Source organism: Aedes aegypti, chromosome 1, assembly GCF_002204515.2.
Source record: "Aedes aegypti strain LVP_AGWG chromosome 1, AaegL5.0 Primary Assembly, whole genome shotgun sequence".
NCBI classification, from domain to species: Eukaryota; Metazoa; Arthropoda; class Insecta; order Diptera; family Culicidae; genus Aedes; species Aedes aegypti.
This window is the reverse complement of record NC_035107.1, coordinates 142,157,943-142,182,243: the sequence shown is the minus strand read 5'-3', so window position 1 is coordinate 142,182,243 and position 24,301 is coordinate 142,157,943. Positions and strand designations below refer to the sequence as shown.

At 42.4% G+C, this 24,301-nt stretch overlaps 1 protein-coding gene across 8 annotated transcripts in view; it reads left to right on the top strand.

Moving 5' to 3' along the window:
* The window catches only part of LOC5575867 (acetylcholinesterase), a 120,470-nt gene extending 101,399 nt beyond the window's left edge, over positions 1-19,071 (top strand). For all 8 annotated transcript variants that reach the window (XM_021849077.1, XM_021849098.1, XM_021849092.1 and 5 more), the window contains 5 exons: positions 8,521-8,663; positions 10,051-10,203; positions 10,293-10,456; positions 10,523-10,698; positions 17,482-19,071. In XM_021849077.1, the coding sequence (XP_021704769.1) occupies positions 8,521-8,663; positions 10,051-10,203; positions 10,293-10,456; positions 10,523-10,698; positions 17,482-17,597 (752 nt within the window). In that variant the 3' untranslated portion in view covers positions 17,598-19,071. The remainder of the gene's footprint in view (positions 1-8,520; positions 8,664-10,050; positions 10,204-10,292; positions 10,457-10,522; positions 10,699-17,481) is intronic.
* The last annotated feature ends 5,230 nt before the right edge of the window (positions 19,072-24,301 follow it).

The following is a 24,301-nucleotide window of genomic DNA, read 5'->3' as shown; positions in this document are numbered from 1 at the left end:
CAAATCTGAATATGTCAAAATGTAGTACAAGTTATTCCAAAATACTTTGTCGAAGACACCAGGGTGCATATCTAGAGGTTTTGGCCGTCGAAAACAGCGATCTGCCCCAGTGTGCCACGGGGAGGTAGGGATAGGAGTTACTGGACAAAAGGCTAAGGACCACAAATGGGGTCTATTTTATACCTGCAGGTACGCGAAGTACCAATAGTACGTATTTTCCAGTCATTTACCATCCGCCGGAACAATTAATTAACCTAAAAAAAAAACTTAAAATTAAACAACGATTGAAATTGTTGTCCTGCAGCTTTTATCTATGATAATCTCTGGAGAGGCCCGCATTGAAATATTTTCAGGGAATCTTCGAAAAGAAAATAATCGTCGTCATGTTACCATTTTTAAACCTGCTTTGTTTTACCCAAAATTGAAGCAGTTTATTAGAAGCCATCGCTGCACTGCACCTGCTATTTGAAATGCAGTGATCTTCATATAGGTTCCTTTACATTCGAAGCGTTTATTAATTATTGAAAATTGCTGATAATTGAATGATACATTCTAGCACTTTAAACATTTTTTTTTAATTCTTGAAAAAATCTCAAAAGAATAATAGCATTACGCTCTGAAAAATATCTTGTAGTAAAAAATATAATAGACAATAATTCCGAGCATAGATTACAGCGACCTCTAGGAGGAAGCAAAGATTGCCGCCGACCTTGATCAGTATTTTTGAATATGGTGAATTTAGGCGGGAGATTTTGAACTACAATAGAGAAATTAAGACTTTTTTCTTAATCGCATTTAGTCGATGTTTTTTCGCCATATTCTTCTCTTTGGAGATGAGCACAACGATAAAATTAAACGTCAATATCCAAAGCGTAATCATTAATTTTCCTGGATTTTAACCAGTTCAAGTAAACAAAATTTGAAAGAAAAGCTAATATGGCAATTGCCGGACTCGTCTCTTCCTCAAAAATTAAAATATTTGATTGAAACCCAATGCTGAAATAGAACTTTCAAATTGGTTGTTATAAATTTCATCAATAAACAATGTTTAAAACATCAAGCTTCAACTGCGCTTCAACGTAGAAAAAGGATTATCAAACGAATTCAAGGGACCACGATTTAGAGAGATTTGATTTCGAGCACCCGTGAGCGAAAAATGATATCGCTTGAGCCCCATTGGAGAGCGAGAAAAGAAAGTGCTGCGAATGATGGCGGCGGATGGTCGTTTGTTTACATTCACTTCGTAGAGACAAAACCACATTTCAGCTGCAGGCTTGTTCGTGCCAATCTCCCCATGGCACAAGGCTGGGTGTCTCGCACCGGGGATGGTGGTTAGAGTGGTCCTATGACGAAAAAAGGATTGTTCAAAATCCTTTACTATCCACAAAAGCTTGCAGAATAAACTTTCACATTGGTCTGAAGTATCTAGAAAAAGCTCTACGCAAAATGTCGATCCGACACCACCCTAACAGACATGCTAAAAGTAGATTGCCCATTTCCCAGCAGCATCTTTTTGCAGACATTTGCAGACGAATGCGTGGGTGTGCAAAATCTACTACACAACCGGATGCTCAGCTCGAGAATAGAAGACGGGCGAGAGTAATTTTGCGTGACTAAAATCCGGAGCAGGCTTTTTGGGGTAGCTATCTTCGTTATCGTAAAACACTTATCACACGCACCATCCTCATCCGGTATTGTACAATTCTTACAATACTCGAGCGTAAGCGGAACTCATTCTAATGCAAACAGAGGTATTGGAAATGGTACGATTTTAAGTGATGTTAAAACTTTAATTTAATGCAACCACTTGTTGTTTTTTTATTGTATTGCTGTGTGCGTTTGGAATGCAAATTTCAAATGCGAGAACACCAAACGCGGTAAGATTTTCCACAAGGAAGGCGAAGTCAAAGCTAGCATTTCTTTGCTAGGTAGGCGGTGATATGGATCACGGTTGTTACCGCCTTTGGAACGCATTTGAAGAAGATTTGCACATGAAACGCAAACAGCAATATCACAACCAATTACATTTGCTGCAATTTGTCGGAACATTCACTAAAGTGTGAAACTTTGATACAATAATTATCATGTAGGTTCTAATACCGTTTCGAACGCTTAGGAGAGTCGAGTCGGGCATCTAAGAGAGCCGAATGAGATGTAGAATTCTGAAGAAGAATGTGAATCCGGCACGACCCGGATTTTGGTTTCAGGTTAGCCAATGGATCATTGAAGGTAGTTTTCGTCAGTCCTCACCGTATCAAAACAAAGGCGCCACTGTATATGGGATTTAACATTATGACAGCATTGCTGTTCTGTCAAACACACGAGGCTACGGTGGCGCTATCTATGCTTTCCATAGCGGCCGTTTTGATTATTGTAGTGATCCATTGCGCTGCAGAATCGTTACCCGTTCTGTGGCGTAGTTGGTTTAGCGTATCGTGGTAATCGTGGGTTTATCAAGGCTAGAAAACACTTCACTTTTGAATGGTAGGTAAAGATTTTGGTTCCGCAATTTGATAAAGATTATTCAAATAGCGAAACCAAAATCTTTACCTACAATTCAAAAGTTAAATGTTTTCTAGCTTTTAATAGAAATTAGTGAACTCTTCATGATTCTTATTCAGGGCACATCCTCACTTTCGCCTCATATTCCGGACAGTTTTGTTTAAATTCCGGCAGCTCATTAACCATCCTTACTCCATAACAAAAAGTTACTAATTGTGACATAGGGTTTCAGTTTGTTGACCAAATTTAGTTCTGTTGGGCTTAAATGAAAGGCACACGTGTCTAGTTTCGGAAACCCTCTCGGAGATCCGGATTTGGTCACAGTGGCCACCGGGAACCTGCTACAAAATCGGGTCAGTACTGTAATCTGAAAGGTTCTCATATTGTTGAAAAGGTTTTTACGTGGACTAAAAAAAGAGATTCTTAAATCACTCATAAATTCATACCCGGTTCCGGAAACCTGGAACATCCTAACAGTAAGTTTCCATCGCAGTTTTGTATATGTAATTCTCATCGGTACTATTCGGTTGATGTATATTTTGGCATAAACATTCTCTGTAATAAGGAACCAACCCTAGGCATTTAGCCGCATCGTGCTAAGGAGTGTGCTATATTTCCTGAACATAATAAAAATCATCATAAGGATAAACTAGGCATAAAATGGTTCGATTCCCGCCTCAGACCGGAAAACTTTTCGTCGGGAATGTTGTTCGATTGTGCCACTGGGCGTTGCATTCTAGTCCATTGTCTAGTGTGGTGCTTCCTTCAAAGGGCAAAATACCCACTGGAAGCATTAACGTGTCCGTGTCTTTAAACCGGCGCCCATCCCCTGAAAAATTTGGTCCAGTAGAGTCCATGCGGAACCGATTCCTAGAGTCCCGGATGTTGGCCAATCTGGACAATTCGATAAAATTACTCGGATTCATGCCCAAAAACTAAATGAATTGTGTCCAATACTTCACGATTTTTTATGTTTGGATGCATTTTGCCGAAAGGATGAATAGATGGTTGTTCTAATCATTTTGGAGCTCCAGATTGGCCACCGAGAAACCCGTAATATGGGAGCACTAAGTTTAATTGGACACAATTCATTTGGTTTTGGGGCATAAATCCAAGTAATTTCGAATTGTCCATAGACTATATCTTGGGCATCTTCCGGAACTCCAGGAACCGTTGCAGCATGGACCATACAGGACCGAATTTTTCAGAGGATGTGCGCCGGTAATTGGTTCCTTATTACATATAAATTTTATGCCAAAATATATACTAACCAAATAATACCGTTGTGAATTACATATACAAAACTACGATGGAAACTTTCTCTTCGGATGTTCCGGGTTTCCGAAACCGTGTATGAATAACTAAATGATATGAGAATCTCTATTCACAGTCCACGTGAAACCTCCCGTAACTGAAGTAATAAAATAAACCCCTCTGTGCGGTCCTTTGCCTCCTGCCCAGCAACTCCTATCCCTACCTTCTCGCGGTACTGGCCGGGGTACGAGTAACCTTGGGGAAGATCAGATAACCAACCCCGGTGGGAACTTTGGTCGTATGCTGACAGGGAAGGGGGAGGTTTGCTTTAGCTTTTGCTTCAGCAAATCTGGAGCGTCTGTACTCTATGTTAGGAGCGGCTCACAACAGCGTCTGTTCCCCATGTCAGGGGCGGCTGCTCATCGTCCGAGTGCCAGAGAAGGACTCTAAGATAAACTGCGCACTATAGCCCTCCGAACATTTAGGGGGTTGGTGTCAGATCCTGCAAGCTAGCCGTAAAAAAATCAAGCTACGAATAATCAACAAGAGAATACGAACCGGGACAATCGGCGAAGACCACAGCGACGTAACGGGACTAGCGATTGGAAGCTCAGTACGTGGAACTGTAAACCTCTCAGCTTCATCGGGAGCACACGCATACTCGCCGACGTGCTGAAGGACCGTGGATTGGGCATCGTGCCGGAAGTGTGTTGGAAGGGATCAATGGTGCGAACGTTTAGAGGTTACCATACCATCTACCAGAGCTGCGGCAAAACACATGAGCTAGAAACAGCTTTTAGAGTCATGTGTGGTATGCAGAGGCGCGTGATCGGGTGGTGCCTTATCAATACGAGAATGTGCAAGTTGAGGCTCAAAGGCCGGTTCTTCAACTTCAGCATAATAAACGTGCATAGTCCTCACTCCGGAAGCACTGATGATGATAAAGACGCTTTTTACGCGCAGCTCGAACGGGAGTACGACAGCTGCCCAAGCCACGACGTCAAAATTGGCATAGGAGATCTAAACGCTCAGGATGCCCCAGGAGGAGTTCAGACCGACTATTGGAAAGTTCAGCGCCCAACGGCTGACGAACGAAAACGACTAACCGATTTCGTCGCCTCCAAGAATATGGCCATTCGTAGCACCTACGTCCAGCACAGCCTTCCATACCGATACACCTGGAGATCACCACAGCAGACAGAATCATAAATCGACCACGTTCTGATTGATGGACGGCACTTTTCCTACATTATCGACGTCAGGACCTATCGACTCTGACCACTATTTGGTGATGGTTCAACTGCGCACAAAACTCTCCAACGTCAACAACGTACGGTACTGACGGCCAACCCGGTACGACCTAGAGCGGCTCAATCAATCGTATGTGGCAGCGGCATACGCGCAGCACCTCGAGGCTGCATTACCGGAAGAGGGTGAGCTGAATGAAGCCCCTCTTGAGGACTGCTGGAGAACAGTGAAACCAGCCATCAACAATGCAGCTGAGAGCAACGTCGGGTACGTGGGATGGAGTCGACGGAACGATTGATTCGACGAGTAATGTAGGCAGATTCTGGAGGAGAAGAACGCAACGCGGGCGGTCATGCTGCAGCAAGGGACCCGGCTAAACGTGGTGCGTTATAGACGGAAACGGCAACAGCAGACCCGTCTATTTCGGGAGAAAAAACGCCGCTTGGAGGAGACGTAGTGCGAGGAGATGGAACAGTTGTGCCGGTCTCAAGAAACACGCAAGTTCTATCTGAAGCTCAACGCATCCCGCAAAGGCTTGGTGCCGCGAGCCGAGATGTGCAGGGATAAGGATAGGAGCATTTTGTCGGTTGAGCGTGAGGTGATCGAAAGGTGGAAGCAGCATTTCAACGAACATCTGAATGGCGCAGAGAGCACAGGCAATGAGGGTCGTTACAACTAATGAAATGCCTTCGTCAGTACTGGGGAGGATGTAAATCAACCAGCCCCCACTTTCAGGGAGGTTAAGGATGCCATTCACCAACTCAAGAACAATAAAGCTGCTGGTAAGGATGGTATCGGAGATGAACTTATAAAGATGGGCCCGGAGAGGCTGGCCATTTGTTTGCACCGGCTGATAGGCACAATCTAGGAAACAGAACAGCTACAGGAGGAATGGAAGGAAGGGGTGATATGCCTCATCTACAAGAATAACGACAATTTAGATTGTGTGAACTCGTAAGATCACCATTCTAAATGCGGCCTACAAATTATTATCCCAGATCATCTTCCGTCGTCTGTCACCTATAGTAAGCGAGTTCGTGGGAAGTTATCAAGCCGGCTTCGTTGACGGCCGATCGACACCGGACCAAATGTAACATGTACAGACGCCGGTACCGTAATTTCGGGTGAAATTGATCACTTTTCACTGTTTTCCATGTCTGTTTTCTATGATGTTGCCAATTCCAAACAACTTAACGCAGGAAAACAAGTACGACAGTGAGCCTCATTGTATATATACTCTAATTTTCATACAGTTGTGATTTTAGTGCTGAAAATCGTCTCTAAAATAAAAAATCAAGGAATTCCATTTCGGGGTGAAATTGATCACCTGTCAAAACCATTATTGTTAGTTTTGAAAACAACTTTACTTATTTAATTTGAGCCTCCTGAATCCAAATATGCTTGCCAAATTCTTAACAATGCATAATTTATGGAAATAATAAACAATTAATTTTCAACAATACCGCAGAAAACGCCCAAATGTAGGCAATTTCTGAAGGAATCTTCTGATATCAATAAAAAAATTCAATTATTACAAGAAAATGAACAAATTTCTACGAATTTTGATGATAAAATTCGTTTTGGGGATATATTTCAAGCATCCTTACAAATTTTCAGGTTGACACCATGCCCAAGTCTTTGTTTAAAACTATAAGTTAATTGATGTCTGCCAATACCATACACAACACGATTATGGAATTTTCAATTATTTTCTTAGAAACAAATATTCCTTAACACAAAAAGCTTCACAACATGCCATTCGACAATAGTTAAGACAAACAACGTTATTTTACATAGGTTTGCATTGATTTCTGTGCTCTATTAGAGGGAAATAAAATCGTGTGACACAGTGATCAATTTCACCCTACTGATCAATTTCACCCGAATTTACGGTAGTCCTCTACGGGCATGCAACGTGGACGATGCTTGAGGAGGACCTGCAAGCACTTGGAGTCTTCGAACGTCGGGTGCAGGAAAACGGCGTGTGGCGGTAAAAGATGAACCACGAGCTCGCTCAACTCTGCGGCGAACCCAGTATTCAGAAGGTGGCCAAAGCTGGAAGGATACGATGGGCAGGGCATGTTGCAAGAGTGCCGGGCTGCAACCCTGCAAAGATGGTGTTCGCGTCGGATCCGGTTGGTACAAGAAGGCGTGGAGCGCAGCGTGCTTGGTGGGTGGATCAAGTGCGTATCGATTTGGCGAGCGTGGGGCAGAACCGAGGATGGAGAGATGCGGCCACGAACCGAGTATTGTGGCGTGAAATTGTTGATTCAGTGTTATCTGAACTAAATAAATGAAATGAACTAGTGGCGAGCGATAATGATGTTACCCGCGAGGTGAAAAAGCGTCTTGCGGCTGCGAATAGGGCTTTTTACGGGCTCCGTAACCAGCTGAGTTCTCGTAGCCTGCAGACGTAGACAAAACTCGCGCTGAATAAGTCATTGATCCTCCCGGTTGCTAAGGGCACTCAACGTTCAGAGCGACTGGAAGCGATTGGCTCAGGACCGAGTCTAGTGGAGGAGAATTATCCATTAGGCGTAGATTCCACGTAGCGGATTGTAGCCTATCAAGTATCATGTAAGTAAGTTTCTGAGAACGAGCCATTTGAAGCACATAATTCTCGTCCAGGACTTTTGAGGGTAAAGCTGTCTAGCTAGTATGTTTCTTACAAATGACATAGACATATGAAATGCAGGAAGATTTGAATAAATTATCAATAATCGTTGCAAACTTCTACGTGTTTTGTGAGATTAGGTTCAGTTAAGTTAGGTTTATTAAACCTTTCATTAATAGTTCCAATATTATCGGTTACTTATTGACCCATTGTCACTCCTCCTCGACGGTACTTGTCTTTGTGTGTTTTTTTTTTTTCAATAAGATATAGGTAACTTTTTTTTTTAACGAAAACTCGTTAAAACTGATAAATCCATTAGAGTATATAAGTTCTGAGAACCTCTCCTGATTGTTGCTCGCAGTGATACAAATTTTTCCTTGTCACAAATTTGTTACAGTCACGATAAGATTCCAGGAATGGAAATGATTTGCATGGCAAAAAGAAGAAAAAAATCAGTTAAGGGTACATCCCAACTTCCAATACATCTTTAAATTACCCGTAAAGGTGCCCGAAACTTGTTCCCTCGTCTGTTAAACATTTCAGTTGAGCGGTGCTTCCAGGAAACCAAAAATAATGTCCAACACGTTAAGCTTGGCTGGGGCATACCGGTCTCCGGACATATTAGCGAAATGAAATTCTTTGCACAGTGGATTGTGACAGTCAGTTACAGTTGCCTTACTACTAGGGCACAGACAAGCAGACATGGTGTTTTGTTCGAATTGTGATACGAATAGAAAAATATCTCTAATGTTCGCAATAGTTTTGCAAAGTCTTCAAATGTATTGAAACGAAGGATATTTTTCAAAAATGGTGTCTACTAATCTATTCCGATCACACTCCGCGTTTGTTTCAGTGAGTAATCTTGCTTTCTTTTTCTATTTGCTACTTTCTTTCTTATATAGGCACATACTTTCTGTTGTACGATTTCATCGATTATTTCGAGAAGGATGCAGCGACGTCGTTACCGAGGGATAAGTTCTTGGAAATAATGAACACCATCTTCAGCAAAGCATCTGAGCCGGAGCGTGAAGCGATTATATTCCAGGTGAGGAAATAGACGAACAAATTGTGAGCAGACTCTGTCGCACACAATTTTTCAACTTTTGCCAGACGACTGACATTGTTATGTGCCGAGGCAGAGATGTCGTGGTTGTTTCCTAGATGACAGTACCGAACTTCCACCTCGGAGGTAGATGTGAAATGAACACAGCATTTACATTCCGTAATTAATTTATTTAATGATTACTTTTTTCGCTGACACATGACTGCAGACGTGATTGAATTGAATAATTGCACCGGAGGCCATTTGGGGGACGATAAATAGACAGATTTAGGCCAAGGGCATGGGAATGAACGCAGAACGATTCGTAATTGCTTGATTTACTCGAAACTGCGAATAGGGTTTGAGACTTACCATTCTCACTACATACGTTTTGGCTTATCCTATTTTGATAGACGAACATATCCCTACTTAAGCCACATGGATCATATTTTTACTCCTTTTGCGTGGAATTTCATTCATACAAATTTTAATTCTGTACTTATTTTTCATGTTTTACTTGTATTTTATTCCTATTTTTCCTCTTCTTTCCATATTGTATGTTAGTTCTAAGTCTATTCCATGAATATTATTCTAGAATTGTTTCTATTCTTAACATATTCTTATTATATTCCTATTCGATTCCTATTCAATTCGATTCCTATTATATTCCTATTCTATCTCTATTCTTTTCCTAGTCTATTCCTATTCTATTTTTATTCTATTTCAATCCTATTCCTATACTATTCGTATTCTATTCCTATTCTATTGCTATTCGATTCCTATTCGATTCCTATTCTATTCCTATTCTATTTCTATTCTTTTCCTAGTCTTTTCCTAGTCTATTCCTATTCTATTCCTATTCTATTTTTATTCTACTCCTATTCTATTTCTATTCTATTTCTATTCCTATTATATTCCTATTCTATTCTTATTCTATTGCTATTCTATTCATATTCTATTTCTATTCTATTCTTATTCCTATTCAAACACTTTTTTTATTCCTATTCCAATTATATTTTATTACTATTCTAATCCTATTCTTCGTCTATTTTATAGCTTTTGTATTTTAATTCAATTAGTATCAATTTAATTCTTCACTTTGAAAAAATAACCATAAATGAAGTTTACAATATCTACCTAATGTCCCTAAATCAATGAATTATTTTATACGCTGCAAATTCACACATAGGTAACTGTTTTTAAACATTTGCTCGGACATAAGATGGTGACCTGAAACTGCGACTAGGGATTGTGTATCTAACCTTTAGGGCATTTCTTCTTAACTCTAAAGACGTTAACAACAGTGCTCAATTGGCATTTTCGTTTGACGCAGTATCCTAATTGGCCCTGCCGAAGGTACGTTAATAGTTTTCCTTGTATTTGCAATTAGTACACCGGCTGGGAGAGCGGAAATGATGGCTACCAGAACCAGCAGCAGGTGGGCCGTAGCGTAGGAGACCATTTCTTCATCTGTCCAACTAACGAGTTCGCCCTTGGACTGGCCGAGCGAGGAGCTTCGGTGTATTATTACTATTTCACTCACGTGAGTAGGATGTTCCGGATTGTTTTCTATTTTCTATTTCAACTCGGGAGCTGACCCGTTTTTTTTTTGTTTTCACCTTAATTTTCCAGCGCACAAGTACATCGCTTTGGGGTGAATGGATGGGCGTCTTGCACGGGGATGAAGTGGAATACATCTTCGGGCAACCCATGAACGTTTCGATGCAGTACCGACAGAGGGAACGAGATCTCAGTAGGCGTATGGTGCTTTCTGTTAGCGAATTTGCGCGATCTGGGTAAGACTGAAATAAAACTACTAGTAAAACTCGATAGTAAAATGATTTGAACTATGGTATCTACAGAAATCCAGCTCTGGAAGGGGAGCACTGGCCGGTGTACACGAAGGAGAATCCAATTTACTTCATTTTCAACGCGGAAGGTGAGGATGATCTACGGGGCGAAAAGTACGGGCGAGGTCCAATGGCGACAGCATGCGCTTTCTGGAATGACTTCCTACCCCGCCTAAGAGCTTGGTCAGGTAAGATAATAGAGGCATTACCCCTCAGAATGATAGTTATGAAGTGTTTGACATACCAAATTAATTTCTATACAAAACATTCAGTACAGACTTTTTTCTTAAGGATTATCACGTTGTTGAACATTATTCATTGCATTGTCACCGCTATTTGTCGATAGGCCATTCATATAAAATAGACAGTGCTTGCTGATATTTTTATAGACCTTGTAATGACCTTCGAAAAGTCATCCTGGTCTATAGCACAACGTTTTCAACAGTCGAGGCCTATCGACGTATCTTCGTCTATCATAAGGCTGCTTCTCATGCGAACCCTTTCACATTCGGCTCTTCGGCTATTTTGCCTTCGACGCATTCACCACCACTCGAACATTTTCTGCCTCACGTTTCAGGCACCTGAACAGATCTACCATCTTTCCAAATGTACGGCCGGCAATTTTCATATCATTACTAGTGAATCAATTGTCACCTTTCATGCAGCAACAAAGACATTGTCATCTCTTATTCTTGTTGCAACAATTTCGTACCGCAACATCAGTTTATCATAACTTGATCAGAATATGACAATGGTGATCACGTGCGCAGCGATTTTCTGGGCTTCGCATTGCAATTTTCGAGTACTTTCTCCGTGTTGGTAAACATTGACACATTATCGAACAGTATCCATTAAACAAATTTGGTTTTGTGTTTAAAATAACTGATTAATCGCAAGTTGAAAAGGTTGCAATAATGTTGCGCTCTGTGATTGCCATGACAATTTTGCTTCTGATTGTATCCTTATCCGCAACAGTACGGACAAACGGTTGTGTGCGAGCTTACTTTATTGTTTGTTTTTCTTCAGTTTTGATGACAATTTGATTCACTGATCATTAGCGAAGGGAACAAGTTGATCGGATATGTAGAAAATCGTTCATCGGCTGTCAAACTCGGTGTTCATCATAACATCTTCTATTGCAATTTTGAACAATAGGCACGAAAATCCATCACCTTGCCGTAGTCTCCGGGCTGGGTTTTAACGCAATTCTCATCTGATATCGTCACATGGCTTATGCATGCTCATCATGCTTTCATGGCAAGTCCATTGAAGGAAATATCGTAACAAGCACTCGAAGTGGGAATAGGCTTACCAGATGGTATCCTTTGGGAGGACATGTCCTCCTTTTTGGTAATATGTCCTCCCGTTCTCCTTTGGTCTTAAGAAGTCCTCCTTTTCCAAAGTATTCGAGTATTGAATTGCATCTCCAATTTTTCGTGAAAATGCTTTGTTTTGAGAATGAAGGAGTGTCTAGTTTGAACTCAAAGTTAAGTTTGGCGAGTATTCATCACGTTTTTCCACACGTTCATACATTTTAAATTTTTGAATATGTCTTTAGAATAGAGATATATACATTTTATAAGACTCTTAAATTGATTATGGTACAGTACTTTGGATTTCTTTCTAGATAATGTGCCGTTTAGGATGATTTTAAAGTCCTCAGCCGGAACAAGTCTGGGGGATTTGGAGTGGGGGAAGAGGATGACATGGGTCTTCGCCGCGTTAATACACATCCAGGCCTCGTTGGAGTTTTGCCGTGAGCGCTCTGATCACTCTTCCGCTGTAGACGATGAAGGTGTCATCTGCGAACAGAGACAGCGTGCCGCATCCTGGGAGTGCGGGCATGTCAGAGGTGAACAGATTGAATAGCAGGGGCCCGAGGATACAGCCCTGAGGAACGTCTGCGATGATGTCGTGCGCATCGGGAATTGCTCGGATAAGCGAGACCCGGAATGTCCTCGCTGACAGATAGTTATGCACTAATTTCACCAGGTAGCTGGGAAGATTGTACTGGTGAAGCTTGAACACGAGGCATGATAGCCAGATATTGTCGAATGCTTTTTTAACATCGAGCATGGCTCCATAGCAGAGGTTTTGGACAAGAACTTGTTCCGTCTGAGAATGTTGGTGACTCGGGAGAGTTGGTGTACGGTTGATCCATCGCGTCGAAAACCAAACTGTTCCTCGAGCAGGATGTTGTTTTGCTCAACAGAAGCAAGAAGTCGGCGATAAACTGCCCTTTCGAAAAGCTTTGATAACGCTGAGAGAAGGCTGATGGGGCGATAGCTTTTGGGGGAGTAATGATCTTTGCCAGGTTTCCTGATAGGAATAACTTAAGCTGACTCCCAGGGCGATGGGAAGTAGCTTGCCGGAGACACTGGTTGAAGATCACCACGAGGTGATCATAGGACTGGACACCCAAGTGCTTGAGTTTCAAGTTCATGATATTATCGAAACCTGGGCCCATTATATTTTTGGAGGATTTTAAATACAGTTTACTCTCCACATCTCGATGTTCTACATCTCGATATCTCTCCCTATGTCGATGATTTCATAAGTCCCTCAGTCTGCATACATTTTCACTCTCCATATCTCGATATCCTCCGTATCTCGATATCTCCATATCTCGATGCGATTCTGTTGATTTTTGTTCTCGATTTTCTCTCCGTATGTCAATATGATCAATATCGAAGGTTACTAGACCAAAGTTTTGGGATTCAAGACATATTAGGAGCGCAAGATGACGTCTGTGTGTGTATTACTTTCTTCGCAACGGAGTGTTTTTCAATCTAGTATTCATCAAAAATTTGTTCTTTGTCTCGATCTCTGCCTATCTCGATGGTCGAGAGTTCGTCAGCTTAATGGGGTGCCGAACAGTGTACGATTCACCGGCCAGGTGTACTGCCCATACTCGCATAACAGTCCCATTTATATAGGGAATCCCATAGAATATGAGACTGTTATGCGAGTATGGGCAGTGTTTTTTTTTCTTCTAAGCAATGGGGGGATAATCTGCTCAACAGACTCCGGACCAATGTCCGGGAGTGTGGGGTTGGGGACCATTTACATGCAAGCAGTAAACAGGACTACACCCCCGACCCACTAAACCATTTCCATTGCCGCCAAACCCTTCGTCTCTCCGGGACCACCAAGAAGGCATTGCTTCGGAGAGGGGCTATTGCACATCGCAACTTCCAGGTTAGCTGCGTAGCCATGCAGCAACGAACATCGATGACATGCTTAGGGGGGTCCACCAAGGTAGCATGCTGGCGCTTTGACAGCTTCCCAGGTGGTCCTCACCTCCCATTGTCCGCTGAAGGCGGGAAGGGTCGTCCACAACGCCCGCGCCCAGCTGCACCGCAGGTATCAAGAACTGATACTGCGGGCTTCGCAATTTGACCTACTGAAGGCTCAGGCCCTATCAGCTAGCACCAGCTGGGATTGCTGACGAAGGGGCCTCCACCTGCCCCAAACAACCAGAGGCTCGTATCCAACGCAGTAGGCCGGATCCACGACAGCAGCGCTACCAGGATGTTCTCCCCGCGGCCACTTAATCGCTGTAAGGGTCGATTTCGACCGTAGGGCACCGGTATGACCAACGTAGCCGACTGCGAACCCTTGGACCACCTGTTGTTTAGCGTCTGCACTAGTCACTCTGCGAGTCCACTCGCCACCTCCTTTGTAGTTCCAAGACGATGTGGGTGATAGCCGATGAAACGGCATTCCAGCCAAACTCGTCTTCACACATCCTCTGAACCAGATTATCCGGAGTCGTGTCCCACCGCATGTGGCAAACATGCGGTCACGCATTGTGCGGAAATGCGGGCACACGAACAAAACGTGTTCCGCCGTTTCCTCTAAACCTACACAAACTACAAACCTACATTCGGGAGAACCCGCATGACCGAAACGGTGTAGATACAGTCTAAAGCAACCATGGCCCGAAAGGACCTGTGTCAGGTGGAATGTTAGTTCCCCATGGCGCCTATTGACCCAGATATCTAACCTCGGAATCAACCTGTGAGTCCACACTCCCTTGGTGGAACTGTCCCACGCACACTGCCATTTGACCATAGAGGCCAGTCTGGCAGTCCTGCGTATGCCTCTTGTGCCGCGCCTTTCGAAGCACTCTAGGTCTTCCATGATAAGGATACCATTAGGCACCATACCGGTGATGACGCAGAGTACATCGTGTGACACGGTACAGTACGCGCTTTCAACCCTCAGGCATATTGGCCTATATGTACTCTCCAGCTTGTTACGGTAGCTGTTGGTACTTAAAGCCGTGCCCCAAGCCGGGCCACCATACCTCAGTATGGACGAGGCGACACTGGCCAGAAGCTTACGCTTACTGGCGTACACCGCAGAGCTATTGGACATCATCCGGGACAGTGCCACAATGGCTGTGGAGGCTCTCTTGCAGGCATAATCAACGTGGCTACCGAAGGTAAGCTTATCGTCGATCATCACCCCTAAGTGTTTGACGGAGCGCTTCGAAGTGATCGTGCAGTCGCCTACGCTGATCACCGCTTGCTGCACCGACTTACGGTTGTTGACAACAACCGCCTCAGTTTTGTGGTGAGCCAATTCCAGTTTCCTGGAGCTCATCCACTCCTCCACAATTGCGATCGAGTGGGCTGCAGTGAATTCCACTTCTTCGATCGATTCACCGTAGACCTCCAGCGTAATATCGTCGGCCAATGATGACCACACCCGCCGGGAATTTTAATCTCAAAACCTCGTCGTAAATGACATTCCACAACAGGATGGAACTTTGAGGGACTCCTGAGGTTATGTGAAAGCACTTCCGACCCACCTCTGTGTCATAGACTAATACCCGATTCTGGAAGTAACTCCCGAGAATCTTGTACAGGTACTCGGGTATCCCCAGACGCAGGAGCGCATCAGCAATAGCCGCCCAACTAGCACTATTGAATGCGTTCCTTACATCCAGAGTCACTACTGCGCAGTAGCGAATCCCCGTCCTCTTACGCTGGAGTGCTATCTCAGCGGTTTTCTTAACCGTAAGAATAGCGTCTATGGTGAACCTCCCTTTCCGGAAGCCGAACTGGTTGCTTGAGAGACCATTTACACCTTCGGTGTACCTCAACAATATGTTTAGGATGATCTTCTCGAGCACCTTCCCCGCCGTGTCGATTAAGCATATTGGTCTATACGCCGACGGGTCACCTGGTGGTTTTCCCGCCTTTGACAATAGTACCAGGCTCTGCCTCTTCCACAAATCTGGAAATACCCCTCGTCCCTCGTCCAGGCATATCTGCATAGCAGGTCTGAACATCCCGGGAGCCTCCAAGATTGCGACTTTGAGGGCCAGGTTTGGAACTCCGTCCGGACCTGGTACCTTACCTATACTGAGGGATTTTGCAGTCCCTACAAGTTCCTCATCAGTTACCCTCTCCTCATCGCCAACCCCAATCCCCGGCTGTCCTACGGAAGGAGGCCAAGGGCTAGGGTTGTGGCGCGGAAAGAGCTCCTCGATGATTCCTTCCAGCATCTCTGGAGCTTGCTCTGTAGGAGCCATTGCACCTCTTGTCTTTGCCATAACGATCCTGTAGGCATCGCCCCACGGATTCGCGTTGGCACTCTGACAGAGTCCCTCAAAGCAGTCGTCGTCTGGGTAAACTTCGGCACCTTCTATTCCACGCGTTTTGCCGCTGCCACAGTCGCCATGGGTTTAGCATGGTTCTGCTTGGCCGCCATCATCGACTTACGAAGTCTCATCAGGGCCTGCTTCAGGCCCTTACTGATGTTGGACATCGAGGACGCAAAGTCAATGATGGAGTCAAGCTGCTGTGCAGCCACTTCCATCGCAGAGTGCCTATCTCTACTTCTATTGATGGCCCTCATCAACCACGCTCCATCCATAACCTCACCCGATAAGTTAGCCGTGGATGAAATATGGTGTCCAACACTGGCACTACGTGCGCCTGATTCCGCTCTCTTCAATGGATACCTAGCTAACCCACTTCTTGCGAAGGGGTTCGCTTCCCTACTACTGCTTCCTACGCATACTACTATTGTCTTGATTTAAATTTATGCTCATTTTGGATCCCACGAGTTGCACGGGAAAAGAGGTCCACCACGCCAGAGCCCTGCATTAACGCGGTAAGGGACAAATTACTGTGAGGGGTGTGCCCCACAGGCTCCGTTAACGATCAAGCATCTTTTTCACCCCCTTGACCAGTTCCTTGGCACGGTTTTCCGCTTCACACCTTGAATTGGGGTTACCCTGTTTGGTGGACTCTTACCACCGGAACAGGTCATCCGTAGTTCTATTCTAAGCCGGAAACTACACAGCCAGGGGAGATAAGGGTCTGAGTCCAAGGGTCATGTCGATGCACTGTTCACCACTTGAGCAATTCTCAAAGAATTGCTCATGCGCAGTGCATAGGCTGGTTTTAGCGGGTCGTCGTTGGTGCGTCATCCCCGTCATCCCTGAGTTACCTTCTTAGGGAATCTGTTTGAAGATTTCCCACTTGTAAAAAACAAAAAAAAAAGGTGTGCTTTCGGATATATTTGTACGTGAAGTATGTGCTGCTGATGGCCATGCAACCCAAGTTACTAGTGTCACGCCGTTGTACCTTGTGCCTTGGTGGATATAGCGTAGCGTTACGCCATTGCCGAGCGTATTGCAGAGCTTGAACTTCGTCGGTCTTGGGCGATACTTCTCAAGTTGCCTAAAACGTTTTTGTGACCTGTCCACTGAATTCTGCCTTATTTTACGCGCTTTTTAATACTCACACCTTTCTACGCTTGATATGCATTGTGATTCATGTGTCTACGCCACAAACCATTTTTAAGTTTTTAGTTAGACCGTTGGTGGGGAAAGTGATAGCTCTCCGCACCCATGATAGTACAGGAAAAAAAAATCTTCCAACCTGAGCTTTGGTATCCTCGATAGCAATTACATGCGAAGATCAATACATTTGTTTTTCCTTCTTTATTTCCAGTGCCCCCCAAGTCTTCGTGCAACATTTTGGAACAGACCTCGGCGGCTACCATCTTGTATGTGGATATCAAAATCGTAACCGTGCTTATGGTGTTCATTCTCGTAAGATTATACTAGACTCGACTCCTACAGCTACCCGCCCACCTTAATCTTATAAAGACGCGAAGAAGTTAAACGACATATCTTCAAATAGATACACCTAGAGCAGGTAAAATTGGAGCTTTACATGTAGCTATTCCATACCACGAGAGGACATTACTACAGCTGTGAAAACGTATGTTGAGCGTTACTGAGAAAGTTAATTAGGAACAATAAATTGCCCATCTCTCAATCGTCATGTGAACTTGCGGATGTATATGAGGACCTAGGAATACGAAGATTGCATTGAGGATAGTTTCATGAAGACTGGAGTGGTTTAGATGCTGATAATCGATGAGCGTCATCAGGACTCGATACGATTGAATGCATGAATTGAGCTTGATTGGTGAGGCGCTGGCGCTTTTTACACCATCATTTTGTTGAGACACACACACAGTCACACATACACATACTGACACACACGCACGCTTAAATATATCAATGCCCGTATGGACCAGATTGTTTCTGTTACATTTCGTGAAATGATTGAAGGACGAATTTGTCTTCGACAGTAGGATTATAACTAGTTTGACGTGTACAAGGTACAAAAACTTGCTTCCAAATGTAATTGAAATGGCAATCCTACAAAACGTTATTCGATCCAATGTCATTGAACGGAATGTCCTAGAACCGGGTAAAATGGAGATCTACAATAGTATCAAACGAAACATAACCTGAACATAATGAAGCGTATGAAAAGAAAGCTTGAAATACATTTTATACGAGCATGAGAAAACCATTAGTTATTAGTGATTGGGCATAGTAGAAAAGAACAAAAAATACTTGTTGGATGTGCTGTTAATTTACCTGCTTCATGTGAACTTTATCCTTTGTTTTCAACAACTCCGACATTAATCACCAGTTGGAAGCGTTTTTTTATTTTCCAAGTTGGCAAGACAGTAGTAGAGCTGATGAAAGATAACTGTTTCGATGTTTTAGATGTTGAATTGTTACAAAAAATATTCAAAACACCTTATTAATAACATAATGATATCAATGCACATATCAATGGTTCAAAGTCTGCTGAATAGATCATGTATATCGAACAAAAATTTGAAGAAATATGGGATTCAGACAAAAATGTATCTTTAATAAGTACGATACAATTAATAATTTTATGTCTTATGACTGAAGTTTATTTGTTTAAGTTGGCTAACGTGCAACAGTTTGGTTCGCATTGTAGAATAGTAGTGATATTAAAGTTAAGTTGAAAAAATATATATATACATCAGTGATGGAAAAATATATAGTATGTGAAATAATACAATTTTACAACTAACCTACATTTTAAAGCATTCCATTTAATCCTTCAAAGTGCAAATTATGAGGGAGCGTTATATGCCCTAAAACCAAATACATATCACTAAAAGTTAGACGAAAACAAAGTGGAAGCAAACACAATGACTGCACGCTTTTTTGTGTGTCGTAAAAATACGGAGAAATCAAACCTAAGTATTATAACAATAATGGAATATATTAAAAGAAAATAAAAAACAAGATTACACTTTTTAAGCGCCATAACCCACCCTCCTTTTTATAAATATACCGTTTTATACACAAAATTTGATAACAAAAGTCACGAAACTGATTTTACTGTCCTTCCACCAACTTGTTAAGGCGAATTACATAGAATCGAAAGCATTCAAGTCTAAAGAATACATATATCTATTAAGTGTTAGTAGAGCGCAACACGTAAAGTAGGCTCCATGTAGAAAAGAGAGCATATCCAAAGTGCATTTGTTGTAAGTCGTGCACATCTCCCAGTAAGAGAAACAAAAAAAAATGAAAAACTTATGATGATATTGGCAGGTTCTAGGTAAGCTAGCGTATTTTAGGCACCGCATCAACCAAACCAACCCATTGTGGATCTCATCGTTAGTTGCAATTGAAGTGACTTTGTCTGTCGGAGAATCATGTTTTTGTTCCATGTGTCATGTAACCGCATGTCGGTTTGTACTTTGTCAAACGATGGAAATGAACACAATTGTTATTCTTTAATACATCAATTGTTGATGAAGGGCCCATCTAAATGCAGCCAAGAACACTAATCGGTAGCGTAAAATTCGTTCTTTCTCTAGTTCGTTTGTGATTGGATTTATGAAGGCCCAACCTATATAAAACAGCAATCATATTGTTTTACTAATATTTGGCAAAATTGAAAGTTTCAAATAATTTATATGAAAGTCCGAAAATGTGTTTTATTGAGCAGATATGAGTTAGTTTCTTTTTCATAATTTTGATGTTTTCTAGAACACCTGTATAATAGCTTATAGAGATTTTTTTCATTCAATAAATTATTACAATTACAGGAAGATTGGTAATTGGTGTTACACTTGAAAGGTGAAGTTATAAGGTATATGTAAATTATATGATAACGATGAAAATTCATTCTATAATAAGTTTGTAAACATTGTGTTCAATGGAATGTAAAATTTCCTACCACTTAGTGTCATTTTATTGAGTTTAGTATCAATTTAAAAGCCCAGATAACCGTAGCGGTAAACGCGAAGCTATTTAGCAAGACCAAACTGAAGGTCATGGGTTCAAATCCCACCAGTCGAGAATCTTTTCGTTAAGGAAATTTTCTCGTTCTCCAAGTGCATAGAGTATCTTTGTACCATCCACACGATAAACACATGCAAAAATGATTAATCGGCATAGAAAGCTCTCAGTTATTAACTGTGGAAAGGCTCGTAAGAACACTAAGCTGAAAAGCAGGAACGATACGCCAGAAAGAAGAAGAAGATGATAAATTTATTTCTTGGGGGTTTGTTGCCTCGAACGTTTAGGGTCCAAGTTTCTCTTCCATTGCGTAAAAGTACGACTTCCACGCTACCTGGTAAGCATCCTTTCCGAGAGCAGTCAAGAAGGTACTTGCTTCTTCCACAGTGCTGCGGAAGGTAATATCAACTATCGTCACACTACAAATCGTTGCGAAACACATCCGTGACGATTGGCTCAACTGCTCCAAGAATCTTTCTGTTGCAGGATCCCGACGAGTTACGACGAATTTCATCGAGGCCACCCTGGAACGGACCGGATGAATGCGATTGCACGAAGTTTCGTGAACTGACCCGGCATCTATAGCGAAATTGAAGAATTCGTCAAGCGCTGCAACCCGTGTTCCACTACAGGTAAGACTCCTACCAAGACGACACTGGAATCCTAGTCCGTTCCTTCCAAATATGTGGTCGAGGATCCACATCGACTTCGCAGGTCCAGTAGATGTGGTCTACTTCCTGATAATAGCGGATTCTTATTCCAAGTGACCTGAGGTGCACGCATCCATATCGATCACAATGAAAGCCACGATCAAGTTGCTGAATTAAACCTTCGCAACATTCGGCGTTCCAGAAGTAATCGTTTCGGAAAACGGAACCAAATTCTCAAGCCACGAATTTCAAAATTTCTGCGCCAGTCAAGATATCCGCCACATTCGCATCTCTCCGTACTATCCATAATCAAATGGCCTAGCCGATAGATTTGTGGACACCCTGGTCACATTCCAGCAAATTTCCGCTCCACTCGCGACCTGGACGGCAAATCATCGGCTGAAAAGATGTTCGGCGGACAGCTACGTACCGTTTTAAGACTGCCCGACCAAGCAGAAGCGACGATGTAAACACTCTCTGGGACAGAACGATGCAAAACGACGCTTTCTACCGAAAACACGGCGAAGTCAAGAGAAGTTTCCAGCACGGAGGATCCATGTATGTCAAGGTTCATCGAGCTAACTACCGGCAGTGGGAACCAGAAACCATCATCGATTAGATCGGATCCGTGAACTACAATGTTTTCCTTGAAGATAAGACATCGCTTTATACGGTTGCATGCCAACCAGCTCATGCCACGTGTTCCGGAAAGCAGTCCAGCTAGTCAGTCTACTCCACTATCGATATTCTTCGATGGTTTCGGACCTCCAACTCCAGCAGAGACTCCGCTAACAGGCATTCAGGACGAATATCAAGCGCCGCAATAGTTTGAAGAACCATTGACCTGTTGGAAGACACCAACTCCCTAGATTTCCGGAGAACCATTCCCCCTAAATGTTCGGAGGACCATATTGCGCAGTTTAGCTTAGAGTCCTTCTCTGGCACTCGGATGACGATCAGCCGCCCCTGACATGGGGAACAGACGCTGCTGTGAGCCGCTCCTAACATGGAATACAAACGCTCCAGGTTTGCAGAAGCAAAAGCAAACCCTTCCCCCCCTTCCCTGTCAGCATACGAAGTTCCCATCGGGGTTGGTTACCCGATCTTCCCCAAGGTTACTTATACCCCAGTCAGTACCACGAGGAGGTAGGGATAGGAGTTGCTGGGCAGGAGGCTAAAGGCCACACAAAAGGGTCTATTTTATTCCTGCAAGTACGCGAAGTACCAATGGTACGCCATGCCTAGCCATTTACCGTGCCAAACAGCCTTGGTTACGTTGCTAATCAAAATAGTTACACAGTACATTATATCGTTTCAAATTCAATTTTGTTTGAAAACAAACATTTCTGCCAGACAAGTTTTTGACTGAAAATGAGTTCTAGTTTTACCTTGGATGTAACACGAATTACCACTAACCTGAAAATTTAAGTATTTTATATGGTAAGCACTTGATTGATACATGCACTGAAATAGTTTCTTTCAGTGGATTTTCCATTTTTGGTGTTGTTAGTATTATGATAACTATCTTTCGGCTTCAAATTGTCCATTTCTAGTGCCTAATTGAAATCAGATCAAAAGTCTCGAAAATAAATATTTTGATTCTCCGTCACATCTCACGCATCAACCATTTTGGCATCGAAGTCATGAAACATGGTTTTAAAATAACAATACAATCTAGAGTGGCATGTCCTTTCAACTTGAACATAAAACAGTAGCCAAAAGCTTGCCATGATCCATTTGTTAAATTAGACCTGAAATCAACAAAATAAAAGCTTGTCCTTGATTCGCTCCATTTAAGCCCTAAATGTATAAGATATACAGATAGCAAACCACAGTAGAACAAGCTGAGCCTTTCACTTGATAGCAGTTTTCTATTGATTTATCTAGAATATTTAGAACAGAAGCATCACCTTTTGTAAGCACGTTGTATACAACAATGACTAGTATCAAGAAAGTCAAAAGCATTAATCGGTAAATACACCCACACACGTACACCATACCATCTTTAGGAGCATGTTTTGATAAGCCCATATTTTCAACGAGATAAGATTAATACAAACAAACACGATCAATTGCAACGTGGATAGTAAAAATAAAGCAAAACCATACATTAGTTATCTAGTGCATGTACCTAGATGATCAGCTGGTCTGATAATACAAAGTAGAACTACGACAGAGGAGCAAAACAAACTCAATGTACGTGGGAATGGTGTTTCATGTTCATGGTTGCTAGAGACGCTTTGTGGTAAACGTAGAATAAAACACACACGCAGGCATATGACCATCAGTAGTTGAAAATAGTAAGTTTAGTTTCCGTTGCGTTAATTCATGTTGATTCAATAGGACTAGTTGGGGAAGACTCTGCAAGTGATTAAACATTGTGAAACAGCTTTGCTGTTTAGTAGTTGAAGAAGCAAAATTTGAGCGGATGCTGTTCAGTTTCCATTGTTTTTCGAGAGAGGCCAATCACACGGAAGAAAGCCAACACAACTACAGGTAAAATGGTTCAAATTTACAATGCAACTGGATACTGAGAAGGGAAAAACAGAAGAAAGTATATTTTACTTATATGAGTTGAACATCTATGTTGAAGAGAGTTGTATTCACATATTGTTAAATTTGTTGGACAGCTATTTGATGATATTTTACAATACCAGCAGGTTTTAGTTAATGTTATATCCCGTGTAGGTGTAGACAGCGTTAGGACGAGTTTGTACTAGTAGAGTAGGAGTTTCGAGCTAGAAATCAATTGTTGTGAATGCACGAAAAGAATTTGAATATTGCTTCTGATTGGTAGAGAATAAACGGAATTGAAGAAGCTTCCTCCATGCTGGATGATTGTGACATTCTGTTAAAAATTGAGTCGAGTATTTTTGAGTACATTTGGAAACTTTATGACGATATCTTGTTTGGAAATATTTTTTTAGGTAGATTGATGGATTGAGGTTCCAGTGTAATCCGAAACCGATTTTTAGATTTTGAGTTTTCAGTCATTTGATTGCAAATACTGTAACTTAACACTAGATAACGGCTTAAACTTCACAGTCGAGAAACATTTGTGACTAAAAGCTTCAATGATTAAAGCGGAAATCGCGACCACACCCCACAACACGATGTGCATAGCTGTCTTATGACACAAATCATGATAATCACCCTCATTCTTGTTTACGGCGGATCCAACTTTCGATCTAATCCTATTCGTTCGAATCCACGACTCATTTGATTTTGCAGGCGTAAACGGGAATGCAAAACGGTTTTCGATCGAAAGAGCTTTCGAACGTAAACAAGAAAAGGGGTGAATATCTTGAAATTTGATTAGGTGTACAGCGTTTCATTAACAAACTTGACAACTTGAAACTTGACGTGTTTGACATTCACTTGGCCTACAATTGAGCTCTCGCCGAGCGGTATCACAATCACGTGCCCAAATTTGCTGGTTGAAAATACTGCCGTTTGAGTTTGCTGGGAACAGCTGATCTTTGTTTATATTTTCCACCAGCACTCTTTAAATAGTGTTGATGATATGTAACG